The 17,660-nt window shown below is 42.7% G+C and overlaps 1 protein-coding gene and 1 long non-coding RNA gene across 6 annotated transcripts in view; one reads left to right on the forward strand and one right to left on the reverse strand.

Moving 5' to 3' along the window:
- The window catches only part of VOPP1 (VOPP1 WW domain binding protein), a 62,610-nt gene that overhangs the window by 41,818 nt on the left and 3,132 nt on the right, over positions 1-17,660 (reverse strand). The window contains exon 1 of one of the 4 annotated variants that reach the window (XM_071429770.1): positions 742-819. The exons of the other annotated variants lie outside the window; for them this stretch is intronic. Coding sequence (XP_071285871.1) covers positions 742-804 — 63 coding nt within the window. The 5' untranslated portion in view covers positions 805-819. Of the gene's footprint in view, positions 1-741; positions 820-17,660 lie in introns of those variants that run through there. 4 annotated transcript variants of the gene reach the window in all.
- Positions 98-13,436, forward strand: LOC139591280 (uncharacterized). Of its 2 annotated transcripts, none has more exons than XR_011679598.1 (3): positions 98-420; positions 6,319-6,431; positions 12,603-13,436. It is a non-coding gene; the product is annotated as an uncharacterized lncRNA (long non-coding RNA). The 2 variants fall into 2 exon arrangements; XR_011679597.1 differs by lacking the exon at positions 98-420 and adding an exon at positions 849-934.

Below are 17,660 nucleotides of genomic sequence, written 5' to 3' on the forward strand. Positions count from 1 at the left end.
GGTTAGCAGCCTGGGGTTTGAACATTTGGAGATAGCAACAGGTTAGACTGAAAGGGGCTAGATGGAATTCTAGATAAAATTATTGCTGTTGGGCCATTAATCAGCAGGACCCTGTGCCTGCACGACTTGCTTGCCTTACTGTATGCCAGGGTCTGGTGCTCATTACTGGCTGCTCCTTGCTCTCACTGCTTCCTGTACTGCTGTGCTCTTATCATCTCACCCTGCTGTGCCTGGAACATCCTGATAACAGCCGTGGTCATGCGCCTGGGCTGGCAGATGACCAGAGCATTGCTGCTGTGCTGGACAGGCTGGAATTCCAGTGTGACCCCAGTCAAAGGGATTGTCACCTGTGGATGAGTCCACACCAGAGCAGAACTCTCCAGAGCACCTGTGGTTGCAGATAAGCCCATGCCAGAGCAGGTACTGGGCTGTGCTTATGTCTGGGCTGCAGCAGGTGTACCTCCACAGGGATTGTGGCCAGCGGATAAAAGGCCATGCTGAAACTGGCACATCTCAAAGCAACTTTGCCCATGTCCATGCCACAGCACGTACACCCTGGCTCATAGATAAGGCTCCACTTGGAGCAAGTACAACCCTAAGGAATTGCAGTCTGTGGATAAATCCAAGCTGCAGCAGGTCAAGTTCATTGCACTATTAAACCCAAGGTCTGGTCCAAAGTGACCAGAATTATGTTATGGGAATTACAACAGCAGAAACCCCCGGAACCAACAGAGGACAAACCTTACAAGAAGCAGTGCAAATGCAGCAGTGACCTGAGCTGGTTGTGGTGCCCAGTAATTCCATGCAAGTAACTCCACACCATCTCTCCTGTCCTGAGTGCTCCCTATAAGAGATGGAACCCCTTAGCCATGGACTAAATGAACCCAAAGTTCACTGATTAATGGAATGGTATCTACATATAATACCAAAGGATGTGAGTGAAGGGTGGTGGGGGTTAATGAGGATGTATTGGATAGTGTGGGACCTAAGCATGATGTAAATGGGATAGAATCAGCAGTACAGAATGCATACTGGTTTTGGCTGGGGTAGTGTTAATTTGATTCACAGTAGCTGCTATGGGTCTGTGTTTGGGATTTGGGCTGAAAACACTGTTGATAAGGCAGGAATGTTTCAGTTACTGCTGAGCAGTGCTTGCACGGAGCCAAGGCCCTCTCTGTGCCTCACACTGCCTCAGCAGGGAGGACACTGGGGATGCACAAGAAGCTGGGAGAGGACAGAGCCAGAACAGCTGTCTTCAAGTGACCAAAGGCATATTCCATACTATATTGTGTCATGCTCAGAGTATCCCTTCTGTGGGAAGAAGGACAAAGGGAAGATAGTCAGAGTGATGGCATTTGTCTTCCCAAGTAACTGTTATGTGTGATGGAGCCTGGGAATGGCTAAACACCTGCCTGTCTAGGGGAAGCAGTGAATAAATTCCTCACTTTGCTTTCCCCATTAAGCTGTCTTTATCCCAACCCAGGAGTTTACCAGCTTTGACCTTCCTGATTCTCTTCCCCACCCCACCAGGAGAGGGTGAGCAAGTAGCTGTGTGGTGTTCAGCTGCCAGCTAGGGCTGAACCATGGCATGAAACACAAAACACTTTTTGTTGCTTTCAGACAAATAAAAACCTCTGGAAGATATTTCTCATTTATAACATTTTCTGACAAACTTAGGCAAACATCTGGAAAACCATGGTGAATCCATAATTTCTAGATAACATTGTGATAACATTTCTAGACAACTTTGCTTGGAGTTACAATTCATTTCAAGACAAATCTCAGATCAAAACTGCATGGATTTAAATAGAACTTACTTATTCATTGCAAAATTGTGTACCCAGGTTCCAGAATCAAGGTGCAGGAGGAACAGGTTAGTCCATCTCTGGCAAATAATGGATGAAAGTTTAACACTACACAATGGCTTTGTCTAAGGCTCCTTAAGGTACAATGCCAACTGCATCACAAGTCAAGCACTGCCCAAGGCTTTTCAGGCCAAGAGGAACATAGATGTGATCAAGGCCATTAAACAAAGCGGAAAAAAAGAATGCCAGAAGTTAATCTTTCTCAATAGAGGGAGTGAAACTGATATCCAGATCTTTTTTACTTTTTTAAAAACAAGGTTTTATTAAAGGCCTTAAGTTCACTAGCTAAAAAAACCCTCCTGACTATGAAACACTACAGACTGAAAGAGGTCTCCTAGCCCATAGTCAGAGTGAGCATTGCTTGATGTGAGAAACATGTTACATGGCAAGAGAATTCTGTGGTACTTGGTCATGACCCTTAGTACTCAGTAAAAGGATACCAGAGATCCCTCTTCCTCATCTCTGTTAATGGTGGGATCTGCTCAATTCAATCTACTGAAACCTATCTGTCTTTCCTATGGCTTTTAATCCATGGCTTTATTCCACAGCTTCCAAGACTAGCTATAAATAGAAGTTATAATTCCTTAAACTAAAAGAAGAATATGGGACAAAAATCACAAAGAGGCATGCCTATGCCTGACAGCAGAGTCAACAGCAGAACCCCACTTTCCTAAGTGACACTGCCTTTAGCCACAAGGCCATACTTTTATACTGCTTCCTATATAGTAAAGTAGATCACAAAAGCACACTGGAGGGAAAAAGATCTTCAAATACACGAAGTCACGAATGAGGAAACTGAGTATTTCTGACATAAGACAAGCTCTAAAGAAGTAAGGGGTTTTTTTTCTAACAACAGTTAAAACTGAGTTCTTCTGCATCAAACAGAAAGTCATCCCCATCACCAGGATTCATAATCAACTTTGCCAACAGCCTCATCTGAGGGGCAGAGCTCTGAGGAGGTGGGGAGCTTGGGCTGTGCATCCACCCACAGATGTATTCCCTCCAGGTCAGGTTTGAGGCTTATTTGCAAGGCACACATGTAGGCAGCTTGTTTTGAGACTGCCTGAGAGCAGAACAGAGAATTCTTGTGGGACACTGTAAAATCCAGCACTATTTATGCACATAAAATTGTGATCAGAGGCTCAAGATGCAGGGTTTCCTCCAAGCTTAAATCCACAGTGTGCAACAAGAAACACAGAGTGACAATTCTACACACTGGTAGAAGAAACTGCAGGACTGATGCTGTTGATATGCATGCTTTTATTTGAAAACTCTTGATCTTTTTTCTTTTGGTTTCACTGCAGAGATCACTTGGATGGTCTTTCTTGCCAAAAGAGGGTGGCAAGTGTTAAATCAATCCTGATTTACCAGCCCTGTCACCAGCCACAGAAACACAAAATTGGACTATCCAGAAAAAATGTAAATCATTGGATTATTTAAAAATATTTAGAGAAAAAACCCCAAATAAAGCCAATTAGAGAAGCAGACAAGACAGACTTAGGAATATATAAACTCAAAACTTAACATAGCACACATCCAGTTCCATGGACATTTCATAAGTTCACATAAATAAAATTTGAAATAAGTATCTAACACGGCCTTAAGATGTTCATTAAAGGAAAAGGACAGCAGCAAAACCAGCCTCAGCATGAATTCCCTGACCTAGTCCCTATCAGACAGGAAGGAGCTGAGGAAGGTACCATGAACGGGCACAGCAATGTCAGGAATACAACAGCCCTGCAAAAAATCTGGGGCTTAGAAAAGATACTACCAATACTCTCAGCCTAAATGTTGTATGGATCTGTTTTAGAACAGTCTGTAAGGCTGGAAAAGGTATACTAGGCATTGCCCTCTCTGCATCCTCCACTGCACCACCTGCCCATCTCCCTAGCTACTGGAGAGGAATGGTGATTATTTGAAATATATCTCTCCAGTATGGCCACAGTCCTTGCCTGGGTGTGCAACCTTCAGGACACTGCCATGAGATGCTCTCAATATGAAAAGGAGGGAAGACAGATTTTTATGAGCTCTTTATTAAATACAAATATTTCATGTCATCATATGAATTACATATGTAGCAGCAGGTAAACTCCAGATAGTGCCAGCTTGATATGCAACTTCCAGAGAAATCTTTGGAGAACCCTCTCATATTAGGGGGCTGGCCACATAACTGTATTTTTCAGATCCTGAAACTGTGTTTCCTGCATTCCTAAAGCAAAAACAAAACAAAATGTTCCTTTGGGGTTTTTTGCATCTGTTTGGTGTCCAAAAGGACAGATCTGCAGAACAGAGAGGTATAAGGGGAAGGGTGCAGTAGCAATTGCAGTCAAGATCCACCCAGCCCAGCTAATGTGTTCTGCCAGGATATGGCAAGTCTGTTTTCTCATCTCCCATCCATAAGTACTCAAGCCTCTCTTGCTCTGCTGGAAGTGAACAAAATTTAACTTCAGGCAATTGGAGGAGACAGAACCTCAAACTTTTGTGCTGGCAGTGTTTCTTTTCAACATTGAAACAGAGTGCATATATTTATGCACTCTATGCATTTGCATGAAATGCATAAATATAGGTACAAAGACCTATTTTCACCAGCATCCTATCTCTATCAAGAGATAGTAGCAAAATTTTTGAGATACTGTGTAAAAAAGCAGGAAGGACAGAATTATCTCTTTCTCCAACACACACAAGCAGATGCCTCAAATTCTCCATGTAAGCACTCCCCAAAACAAGGCCACTCTGTGTTATTGCGACCAACAGACCTAATGTCTCACCCTTTTCTGTCTTCCAGTTTCTATGTTCAGTCTCTGAAGGGGTATAATTTGAATAAATGCTGCAAACACAGGTGTCTTTTCAAAGAGCATCTAAACCACTGAGTGATGGTGAAGCTTTCCACCTAGCTTAGCACATATTTCCTTTGTAAGGGGAAAAGAGAGATAATGTCAACAACTGACATAAATCAATTCTAGTATACCCCATCTAGGGTAGGAACTCTTTCAAGGACTCATCCAGAGGACACAAAGGAGACAAAACTGGCCTCCCACACCCTGGGTGAATGCCAAGCTTTCCTGAGAAGTTCCACTCTCATCACACATTGTAAACTTGGACTTTCAATTCCCTAGGTTTTGGAAGTGCTTAAACAAAAACAGCCTTTGGAAGTTTGATACTGTCTTGATGTGCTTTTATTTCTATTTTAACCTAATCTACTCAGTGGCATTGACCCAAGTTTGTAAAATATTAGAGTGTCTTAGGACTGCATAGTCAATGAATGGTTAAAAACAAAAAAAAAAAAAAAAGTGAGAACAAAGAACCCCACACAAGCTTTAGTTTCTGTGGTATTTCAGAGTGCAGCACTATGAAGACAACAGTAAGTTAAACAGATTTAGTCAGCTATCCAAAGAGGTGAGATGCAGGTGGACGCTTCCATTAATTCATTTTCTACACAAATAAATACTGGCATCACTAACAGGCTGAGGTTAATTAGATCATCAGAAAGTCATTAAGTCTGCAAGACAATCCCAATACAAGTACAGCTGAGTAGTAAATGTGCAAATGCATAAAACAAAATACTAAGGGTAAGAATCTGGAGCTATCTATTGATCTCAGATTCACTACTAACAGGACACACTGAATAAACACAATGGTTGCAAAGTGTTAATTCCTCATGGAGAAGAGTCCAATCCAGGAAATTTTCCTCCAGACCACTCACATGCCTGTAGAGATGCATGCCATTGACAAGATGCTTTGCTTGGAACTTCCAAAAAAATTCCCATGTTTATAACTTTATGAAAAAGAAGGGCTTGTTGCAAAGTGTTTATAGTAACATCAATGCAGTTGCCTTATATTGAACAGGACTAGGAAACCAGGAATCAGAAATCTTAAGTTTCTAATTCTGCTACAAACACCCTGCATGACATTTTCAATACTTTCTGCCCACTTACTCATCTGTACAAGGCTACACATCTGGACAGGATGTGACTGGAACATGCTATGACATATTTAATATTGCTTAAGTACTATGAAATCCTTCTGTGAGAGATGGCAGACAAGCATACTTTTTGCCATTACAATCAACTGAAAAACTGTGTCTTCCCATAAAAATCTAAGTACTGGCAAGGACTTCTGAAGCATAACAGCATGAATTGTTCTTTATTTGATTACTTGTGTTTGAATAAAGCATGAAGAAATACCATAAATGTACAAATAGATTTAATCTAATTTGGAAGATGGATAGTTGGAGAAGCTGTTACCATGAATACAGAACATATATCAGTCTAGGACATCATTAAGAAAGAATTTCTTCTCCAGAACACCACAAAGCATTGAAAGAGAAAAGAATGGGGTTTTTTTCAGCAGCTGAAGAGCCAGGTATTAAAGTCAGGCACATGATGCAGTTTTGCCACCTTCAGCCCATGTTCTAGGAACAAGGATCCGAGTGTGAACACCTCTGTCCCTGCAGGTGCAGGCAGAGCGGGCAGGAGCTGCACCCAGCCCAGCAGAAGGATGCCAGCCCTGCAGGATGCCAGCCCTGCCAGCTGTCACCAGCACACCAGTGCCACAGGCACAAAGGTGGTACGTACCTGCCATCAAATGGCTGCAAAAACATCTGTCGGGTTGAGGCAGAGTCAGGTCTGGACACATCTGGCATAGACATGAGATCAATTCCCTTGGAAGAGTCATTTGTTCCTGCTTCAGAGTCAGACCTCAGTCCTTCCTCAAGATCTGGGTGTTTATAACCCTCAGACACAAGGAGGCAGTCACCAGCAGGGCTAGAGTAAGACTTGCAAATACTGACACTGAGATTACAAGTGTATCCCTACCACAGGAAAACAGCTGCCAAGCTCTCTCTAGGCAGTATCAGGAAACCCAGTACTAATTGTCCCTTCACAACCTTGCTTCATGTCATGTCAAAATGTTCTTGCTTGAAGGAAAGACCTTTTACAAAGGGTTCCTGATTTCAAGCCTTTCTAGATCTTTTTTAAAAGCTTGCTGCAGGAACATTTGAAAGGGGAACTTCTTAAAAGTTATTAATTTGTCTCCATCAGGCACTTCCTGACAGTGGATATTTGCAGACACTGCTCATTTTTTTTCCTCCATTGGACTTGCTTTTGGAAATATCTTTAACTGAATCTATTTAACTGAACTCAAACCTCCATAAGAAATTTAATATCTTCACAGCCCCTATTTTCTTCAAAGGGAGCAGATGACCAATTAGGATTGCTCCCAAAACATGGAGCCCATTCTGCTCCTCCCTACCAGTGAGAGTTCTGCCTTCACATCCAGTACAACTGGTATGCTCCAGATGAACCCCAGGGTGTCTGTCACACACTCACAACCCACATGGTGAAAGCCTGCACCTGGAGGCTCCAGAACAAGGAAGGTAACATTACTACTAAAGTCAATCAGATTATACATGCTGCATGTGACACTGGCAAAGCAGACAAAAGTAAAGCAAAATATTGTATGGTGTCTCTGCATCAGACGTAAAAACTGCCTTCATACCTTTTTATACAATACTTACACACCTTGAACTGTCTTATCCACATGAAACTAAGAATGGTTTTCTTTGATCCTAAGCAGGAGTTTACATACATACCTTTCATCAAAATTGATGCAAATGTGATACCATTTCAGTTTCACTGTTTTTAAAAAGTTAACACAGTACATGAATTTTGGCTTCCTTATCTTTTCACTACTTCACACTTACCTATCAGTCCAGACAGCATTATTCTTAATGTATCTGTACAGTTACAAATTAAACACTTCTCACTTTACAAAAGCTCCCATAACAGCTCTAACACATCCTTACATGCTTTTGCACAAAAACTCTCCACTTCAGTCACATCTTTTTCCAGAAGCGTGACTTGACACTGAAAAATTAAGTCCATTAAGCATCTGAGAATGTACATGGCATCAAAATAATTTCATATTATCCATGGTCTGTGCCTGCCCTTGTCCTCTACAGTTCACAGGGTGCTGCCCACGCAGTCTCCTCTGCCTACTTCCCATCTACACTAAGCAACAACCATATGTTTATTAAGAACATTCCCCTAACACTCTTTTGTCCTCACAACAACAGCAGCAGCATATTCCAGGGCTGATACTCTACTAAAAGGAGAAGGCATAAACACCAAGGAGAAGGGTTCTGTACAAGACAGCCAACTGCAACAAGGAATCACCCACTCCACGAATGGAATTCTGGGGTGAAGCTGTAAACTGAACTCTTAAATCTCTAGCCTAACATACAAACATGAGAAAAAACATGCTAGGAAACAGATATTCATGCAAAAGGGACAGGATGGAAACCTGTATTTCTTTCAAGGGAAAAGGATTTTATTATTTTTTTTTTTAATCTGCATCCAACACCTAACTGCAGTATGTGGGAAATGGATTTATAAGGCACTTTTAAGGGCAGATGGTACAGCCTTTCCTTCTGCAAGTAGGGAAAAGTAAAGAAATGACAGGAGAGGCAAAACCCACGTGGGAAGTGGTTGTGCCAGGGCTGAATCATAGATGGAACTGAAGAAAGCCTAGAAAAGAAATAAAAAAGGAAAGCACAGAAAGAAAAAACATTTTAAAAAGAGAACAGGAATGCAGCAGCCAGGGAACTGGAAACTATTGCAAATCATGAAATCAATAACGCAGAAAAGAGAGAGGAAAGCCATCCTAAGCCAAGAAGGGAGGAACAGCAGGCCAGAGCAAGGCTGGGAGGAGGAGGAGGAAACCAGGTCAGAGCCGTAGGTGGAGAGAAGATTATGTGGCAGCTTGAAGATAAGGTTAAAGAGCTTGAGCTTCAGGCAGCAAGGAGATGAGGAGCTGAAAAAGCAATTCAAGGCAGAGAAGACATAGCTGTAGCAATGAGAAAAGGTGGCAAACTGTACCTTCAGGACAGTGAATGGGAAGGCAAATTGAAACCACACAAAAGAAAACTTAAAAATAACCCCACACCCATAACAAAAAGGCAGTCATCATCCAGACTCCAGAAGCTGATCTGAAAACTGCAGGAACATTTTTGGAGCCAGGACTGATGTTCTGAAATGAACCACTGCTCAGAGAGTTTCTTTTGCTCACTTCATCCCCTGCCACAGCCTTTCATCCAGCTTCCTGCCTTCTCCCAAGCTATCCCGAGCTCACCCCTGCACAGCCTTCTCATGACTAAGAGACTGCAAGGAACAGCACCCATCTCCTTCACAGTTTCTCCCTTGACTTCAATTAGCATCAGAGAGCTCTCACTGGCTTTGGCACCATCTGATTTTTTTTTTTTTTTTTATGAGTCACCCTCCCTTCTGCAAGAAAGGAATAAACCCATGAACAGAGATGCAAGTAAGAGTGGGGCTGAAGCACACATGGTCTTCTCAGTTGTCTCAAAGCAGGCAACAAGCTTTCTTGCTCCTCACCAGGATCCTGGAAATTGTCCAGCACCTCCCAGACACTTCTCAGGGTGGGGTGGGAGGAAGAGGTACTGGCAACTTCAGCATGAAAACCAGACAGCTCTGGGAAGCAAGAGAAAGCAAAAATGGCCTCAATCCATGGAGAAGCAACATGTGTTCCTTCCTCCATCATCTGTTCTGCCTCTGCATTGCACAGCCTCGTACAGATGCCACAGGCAGGTGGCACAGGCTTATCAAAAGCAGTTGTATACCTTCACTGCACCTGTGGAGCAGGTCACACCACAGTGTGGGGCAGGGGGACCTGCAGCTGATGTGTCTCAGCACAGCAGCACAGGAGCAACAGAACTGCAAAGTCTCTGCAAACACACACACAGCAGGCACAAGTATTTCACCCTGTGCCATTGCCCAGCACCCACCTTTCCCAGCACTTCACCACTGTGGATGGCTATCACAGAAATAAATGCATATTCACAAGCTATTCTTAGCGTTCACCAGAGAGGCGATTACCAAATTACCCAGTTACATAATCTCTTTTATATAATCACTACGATGCTTTTCTCCTTATGCAACATGGACAGTGACCATGGCTGGCTGAAGCAGCTGCGGCTCCCCCAAGGAGAGCTACACCAGCAGCTCTGTGGGTGGGCACAGTGCTGCACACTGCAGGTGCACAGAGGAGTGACACCAAGGGCTGCTTCAAGGCAACCAAACTTTTCAGTGTGTGTGCCTTCAGCCCAGGGCAGACACCACCATCCCTGCCCACAGGGCTCCACAAGCTGCACAGAGCAAAAGTCACCTGCACCTCAGGCTGGTTCAGACAGCAAAACTAAAGGCACCCAGCACCCTCCAGGCAGCCTGTGCCAGCACTCATTGGAAGCAAGTGGGATGTCTCCATTGACTTTTAATGGCCTTTGGACGGAGCCCAGGATTAGGGCTTTAATAAAAATAGGAAGTTAAGATTACTACAGAATTAAAACAAGCTTCATCCAAATCCCCCTGGCTTTGTGCCACAGCTGTGCCCATGGTTTTTGTCCACAAGGAAAAACAGGTGAAGCTGCAACCTAAAAGTGTTCCCACAGGATGCCTTGTGACAGGCATACACGCACACAGAGCTGGCAGTGTGGGTCAGCACAGCCATGCCAGGAAGTTTCACCAGCAAGGTTTTGGGCATATTCAAACGTGTCTCCTACAACATTTTCAGGATCCCTTGCAATGCCTTCTAGGAGCACTGAAGATACCTGTTCAAATGATTGGCACATACATGGTATAGTGAGACCCAACTTGCTAATATTCACCCTGGGCTTTAAGGAGTCAGCATCAGAAGTATTACCCACAGCACATGAAAAAACAAATCTAAGACCTGGATTTCAGAAAACAGAAGCTCCAAGATCTACAGATCAGCTGCAGATTCTGAAACACTTTTCTATCACCATGCTGCAAATCCAGCACTAAGTTCAGCTGGTTGCATGGTGCTGGCATTATGCGAAAGCCCCAAACTGCCTTAGGTTTTCCTCAACATTATGCAACTTGTAGTATTGGCTATTATTAGGCACTTACGCCTCTCCTGCTCCCTAGCTTCCCTAGAAATACAGGTCATCCTAAGAAAAATGCAGGCATACACACGCAGCCTTAGAGTAGCACTGTAACATACTTTATGCAGGGACACATGCACACACGTTTACGAACAGAGACCGCTATCGTTTCAACTACAGGAAAAAAAAATAAAAATGAAGCAGCCTAACGTTATCTTACGCTATCTCAAACTGCAGGATGACCCAGTTCTGAAGAGTTTAAACCTAATCCCATATGCTATTAGTATTTCTGTATCACAGCCAAGAGATGTGAATTTCTTTAGTCAAGAAGCAGATCAGAGCAGAACTGGGGTCCCTGATGCAAAACCCCACTGCACAGGGTGCAGCACATCATGGCAGCACTGCTTGATAGTTCAGGCTCAGCAGGCATCCTCTGCACCACTGCTGCTCAAAACACTGAAAATCATGGCTATCTTTACTGATAAATGTTTGGATAAGCAAGACAGCACTCAAGATAGGAGCCTCTTATGTCAGCCTGAAAAAGAAAAGCAGACCTCAAAAAAGTAGATTTAGAACTTCTTACACATCCATCCTCCCCCTCCTTTATTTTTTTAGGTTAGACAATTGTCTGACTATTTGAAAGCAGCGTGTTCCACGTGTCCTCTCTTTTGGACTGAGATTCTGCCAAACTTAATGGCACTTGAACAACTGAAGGTGGACTTTTACACCCATTACCCTTGTAATAGGTTAAACCCCTGGCTCCAATTGCAGCAGGGAAATAAGGCCCTGAGCTGTGAACTCACACTGTAAGAGAGCCAGCAGCAAATTCCTGGATCTCACACCAGTATTGAGAGAATTATCTGTAGCAATAAGCGATGTATTTTTCCCCCACCCGAGGAGCAGAAATGAAAGAAAACACTTTCTTGACTCATCCCTGCCTGGTTTTTGCATCAAAAGCTGAAGCACTTACAGTCACCCACCAACAAGTCTGAGAAACACCACATTTACAGAAATAATTTACATTTACAGATATAATGAGGAAATCAGAAAAGAATTCACTAAGTTAACAGGTTTTCTATCCATTTTAGTGAAGAGATTTAACAAAACTGGGAGAAACAAAACACTGAGCAACACCTGAGCAATTCCCCAGGTAGAGACCCTTACACTGTCTGCTGTCATATCACCATGTCTAAACAATGCTGCACAGTTGGATATCAATCTCCTGTTTTGACACTAAAGGGACTGTGCCAAAACCAGCAAGGTATAAACACCTGGTCTTCTCTAGCTAGACAAGGAGCATAACCTGTCCAGAAAAGGAGAAAAACTGACTCCGACTAGGACACATGGAAGAATTTTTTTGGTTTACCTACACCCATCAGACATGCATGCAGCAAGACACAACTGTGCCAGCCAAAACACCCCAAGTCCTCAGCCATTCAAAAGAAACCCATCTTTGCTACTACACTCATTGATTTTATTTTTCTTTGCTGGTATATGTTCCCTGACAGAGCTCCTAGTTTATTGCCAACCAAACCCTCTGGATCACAGGCACACTACCTGCTCTTAACCCCATAGCAGCACAAGCCTGTCACTCTACACTGCTGGCAAGACCAAGCTAAGCAGAGTAGGTCTACAAAAGCATCATGCTCCCTTGGGTGTTAGTGCCCCTGACTGAAGCCCAAAAAGATGAACATGCACAACAAAATGCTCCTCTCACATCAAGTATAACACGTGCTACCCATCGCCTTCAGCCTGCTATCTGTGAGATCCCTGCCACCTTCCCACATGCTCATGTTCCTCTCATACTAATTTCATTTCAGGATTCTCCACTTCTTCATACTCCCAGGGAAGATCCAAACAGACTGGAATGCATGTAATTAGAAAGGCATAAGAAAACATAAAATGTAATTACCTTAGAAGGACAAATCTTTAGAGGCATTGGCTACATTCCTGGAGTCCGCAGCCCTCACATCTTATTCCAGCAGCATAAGACCTTGGAAGGAAGGATCCATCCTGAAAACTATTGCCAGCTCTTTAGTTGCCTGATGCCTATCAATGTCAGAGGTGGGAGACCAAGCCAGCTGGCACAATATCTTTCCTACTCCAGCTGGAAACAGTGAGCTGCTTACAGAGGGCTCGTGTGCAGCCAGGACTGGAGTCTAGGTACGCTCCCATCACCCTGCTTCATCACCCTTCACAAATGGCCACTTTCCACTCCTCTGGAAACTTCCTCTGAACTTGGAAACTAAGGCCTAAATCACTTCACAGTCACTTTCAATGAAAGACCAAGGTTTTTTTAGACCTCCAAATGAGAGAGGTGGAGTGAAGGGTGCAGCAGAGGAGTGCTGTGTTTGTAGTTACCCTTGGCTGGACTTGAGGACAACAGTCCCTCCTATGTTGCAACTGATGCTGAACCTTCCCTGGAAGTACAGTCTCCATCCATGACCCTCTCCTGCTGCCCCACACATGGAAAAGACTGGGGAGGCCATCAGCTCCTGCTTGAGCACCTCTGCTCTGAGAGACATGTGGCAGGTGACTTGAGAAAATGATAAGACTAAGTTTTCCAGAATAGTATCTAATGGCATCTTTCCGGCAAAGGAAAAAAAATAAAAATCACACTCTGCTAGTTTCCCCTTCTAGCAGAGCACAGAAAAGATTTCCATGATTGCCTTCCACTCCAGTAGAAATGCAGCATCATCTAGGGACACAGTTTACCAGTGGATGTGGCTGTGTGAAGTTTACCATTGGACTCAATGACCTTAAAGGTCTTTTCCAACCAAATGGATTTTATGATTCCCATTAGGAGAGATCTAATGTATTGAAACAAGAAGTGTGCTACCAAAATGAGCAGTCATGCTCCAAGCCATACATTCTCTCTCCTCCCTTGCAGCAAGTTCCATGATGCTATACCAAGGCACAAACCTCTGCTGAGCCAATGGAAAACAATCCCCTCTCACATTTCTCCCCCAGACCCTTTTTTGTGGCTTAGTCATTCACGGCATCAGTGGGTTGATACGATCCTTTAGTGGTCCCAGGGTCACTAGAGCTGCAGGAGCTGCCAAAAGCAGAGATTAGAGACCACCAGCAACAACCCACACCTTCACTACATGAGATACAGATGAGAAACCACTTCTTGCTAGTTCCTGTCCTTTAAAACATTTACCAGACTGAAAGCTGAGTCACTGAGAAAGAAGAAAGATTTTTAGTTGAGCTATTTAAAACACAGGTGTAGCTAACACCTATTTAGCATGAAGTTGGAGACACACTTCTGAAGAAAGACATTTTTAACTCAGCAGTGATAACTCTTCCATTTAATATGTGAGAAACCTGTCAAGATATATTGTTCTCAAAAAGGAAAAAACTATTCAAAAAACCCAGATTGTCCTCTCATGCCCTTCTGAAATACCAGGCATGGCATTTCATCTCATATCTTACTGTTCTGGTATCAGGAAAGTGATAATATCCACTATTTAAGACCTTAGCTTTCTTGTCTTTAAATGCTATTTAATGCCGAAGATCCCAGGCTGCATCCCCAGACTTCAGACAGACCTAAGATTCCTTTCCCAAAAACCACTATTCAAGCAAACAAAAAAAAAAGCTTCTAGAAAGGCTTTGCCTCTTGCTAGTCCAAAGAGAGTTTATATGTTTGCCATAACAAACTCTAACAGGATTTCAACAAAACCTTCAGCAAAACAAACTCAGCTGCATTGCTGAGCATACAAAGCAACACAGTGCTGTCAAAAATTAGACAAAAAAAGTAAAATATGCTAGCTTTGTGTAATGTTTTTTCATATGGATTTTACTTTTTATATCACAACAAATTTGCAGTAAATTTGTAGCCACCTTGCCCCAGTAAGATATATTTCTAAATATTTTTTAAATTTATTTATTTTAAATTCTATAGCATGAGCTTAAGCATTAATCTCTTTCTGCCTGTAATTCAGTGTACACTGATGACCAGAGCAAGCCTCTATATGGGCATAGTCATTGCAGTTTTTCTAAGCCTCTTCTTACTGGAGAAAACCAAAATGAATCTGTACTAAACCAAAGAGTTTCAACTGACCCCTTTCTTTTTTACTGATTTTAGTTAAATCCATTTTAAAAGAGCACCTGAAGTCTAAGGGCTTGCTTTGGCCAAGTTTAACCTTCCAGCCACCTGCATTAGCTGAATGGAAAGTGGCAAGAGGAAGAGTCAGACAACTTCCCTTTTATGAAGAAAGCATAACAGAAAGTGCTAAATATTTTTGACTGCCGTAAGAAAATATAAACCGATTTTACAGATGCTTCTTCTAATTTAAACAAAAAACCCCCACACTAACCAAGCCCAAAGAACCCCATTTGCACCTCCTCTTAGGAGATGCAAATGGCAGTCGGCCACCCATTTCCTACCCACCACCAACACGAATCTGTCTCCTCCTCAGCAGGAGCAAAGTGAGAAAAGTGTGTGAGCTCAGTCCTCCCGCCTGGAAATCACAGCCCATCTCGCTGCTGTCAAGAGGCAGGGGAGGCTTGCCAGCACCAGTTGGATCTCCAAACTATAAATCCTAAGAAAGCTCTTTCCTGCCTTCACTCAGCAATGCAATAGCTGCTTTGCAACCAGCTGCAGGAGGGTAAGGGAAAAAACCCACCAGAAATTGTTTAAGCTGTTAAATCCGTTATGTAACCAAAACCAAAAGGGAGGAGAGGGTTAGTGGCCACATCTACACTAACAACTGTAGCAGAATTTTTGGGATAGATTTTTCCCCTTATTTCCCCCCAGCCCCCACGGTGTGGTATTTGCTGGGGTCCCCGGGACAAATGAGGAATTGATGAATCTGACTCCATGTTCTTAGAAGGCTAATTTATTATTTTATGATATATTATATTAAAGAAATGCTATACTAAAACTATACTAAAGAATAGAGAAAGGATCTCACAGAAGGGTTAACAAGAATAATAATGAAAACTCATGACTGCTTCCAGAGTCCCAACACAGCTGGACGTGATTGGTCATTAAGTTAAAACAATTCACATGAAACCAATCAAACAATGAGCAGTTGGTAAACAATCTCCAGACCACATTCCAAAGCAGCAAACACAGGAGAAGCAATCAGATAATTATTGTTTTCATTTCTCTCTGAGGCTTCCCAGGAGAAGAAATCCTGGTGAAGGGATTTTTCAGAAAATATGACAGTGACACCACTGAAAGAACACGAGTTAAAATATCAACAGGGCAGTATCCACAGTATTCCACAGAGAGGGACAGCTCAGAGACAACAACACTGGTGTGCATGCACATTTCTACATTGAAGGGTACATACACTCTTACAGTCCTTTATATAAAGGAAAACCTGACCACTAATGGATAGGAAAAAATACCAGAAACGGGGGAGGGGAGGATGTAGTAATCCTCACAAATTCTTGAACTCCACCTGTGCCTACCATGATTAAAATGTGTAGGTTTTTTCTTTAAGACTGGGGGTTTTCCTCATCTTAACATTCTTGTTCCTACAAGGATTAAAAAAACAAAACCCAAACAAAAAAAAAAAAAAAACCCCAAACACAAACAATCAAACTAAAACTAGAAACAAACCTCTTCAGGAAGGACAGAAATTTTTGGTTTCTCTGATTTGATAAAATCTCTCCTGTTGAAGCCCACTAACAAAAATAATACTAAAAAGCTCAACACATCAGTTAACCAACTGAGGAGTACCAGCCAACTTTGCTTTTACTTAAACAAATCTTGTATGACAGACTGTCGGGAGTATTTGAATTTTCTTTCAAGATAACACATTTTGCTGTTCCTATGACATGTCCATTTTCTTTTTAAAAAAGGCACTTGACTCTTGCGTAGTATCTTTCATCTGACAAATTAACAAGAAGACTCTACTGATCACTAGATTCTCCTGGATACAATATAGTGGCCAATCAGAGGTTTAGGCATCTAAAATTACTCGACAGCTTTGAAAGTTGAGGCTACCCAGCAAGCTTCTCTGCAGCAGCAACAATAAAACACCATTATTACCACTGCAGCACAGACAGGGTCCTCTGTCAGCCTGCAACAGCTCTGTTCGGCTTCCCCATCCTTGAGCTGAGCTTCAGCTCTCCTCCATCCAGCACTTCTACAGCTTGTGAGAGAAAGCAAGCACTCAGTCTGAGAAGTAAGCCCCACAGAGACACTGGTGTCCTCATTCAGGCTGAAAATAAGCTTGCTTCATCAGGGGGTGGGGGGACTGTTTAGTTTTATTTGTTCCCCATTCCAAAGACATCACTATTCATTAAAGTCACATTTAAGCTCAGACAACCAAAGCCCTTGGGATCACTGATAAAAGAGAAGCAGAAAATCTTGATATATATGCCCCAAACAGTCATCACTTCAAGAACCTCTTCAAATCTTTCTATAAAGCTGAGAGCCAACTGGGACAAAATGCAGTCCTGTCATCAGAACCACAAGCCAAGCTAAGCTAGCAAGCAAGACTACTGGTTATTTATGAGTGCAGAAATCATATATCCCAGTACTGTGGGTATACCAGTCATCCAGGCTCCTGGTGAAAAAGGGCATTTCAAGCAACTGCAGTTAATAACACAGTGCTAGCTCCAAGTAGCCAAATTAATTTGAAAAAGACAGATAACGATTCAACAGTCTTCATTTCTTCCTACGGGAACCAAAATTACCTGTCAAATTGTCCACCTCATTTTACCTTACTTGCTAAACTGTTCAACTGCAATTAAGTCATGAGCAAAACACATGACATCTTTAGCTTTTCTCCCCTAATAATGTCTTCTCAGAGCAGAGCTTTCTGGGTCCTGGGGTTGGAGATTTTTCTTCCACCATGGTCTTTGTGGTTGCAGTGAAAAAACCCTTGTCACACAAGAAAACTCAAAATTAATTCCCCTCT

Source organism: Agelaius tricolor, unplaced genomic scaffold (assembly GCF_023055355.1).
Source record: "Agelaius tricolor isolate 1412-34295 unplaced genomic scaffold, bAgeTri1.0.p SCAF_6, whole genome shotgun sequence".
In the NCBI taxonomy this organism is placed as follows: domain Eukaryota; kingdom Metazoa; phylum Chordata; class Aves; order Passeriformes; family Icteridae; genus Agelaius; species Agelaius tricolor.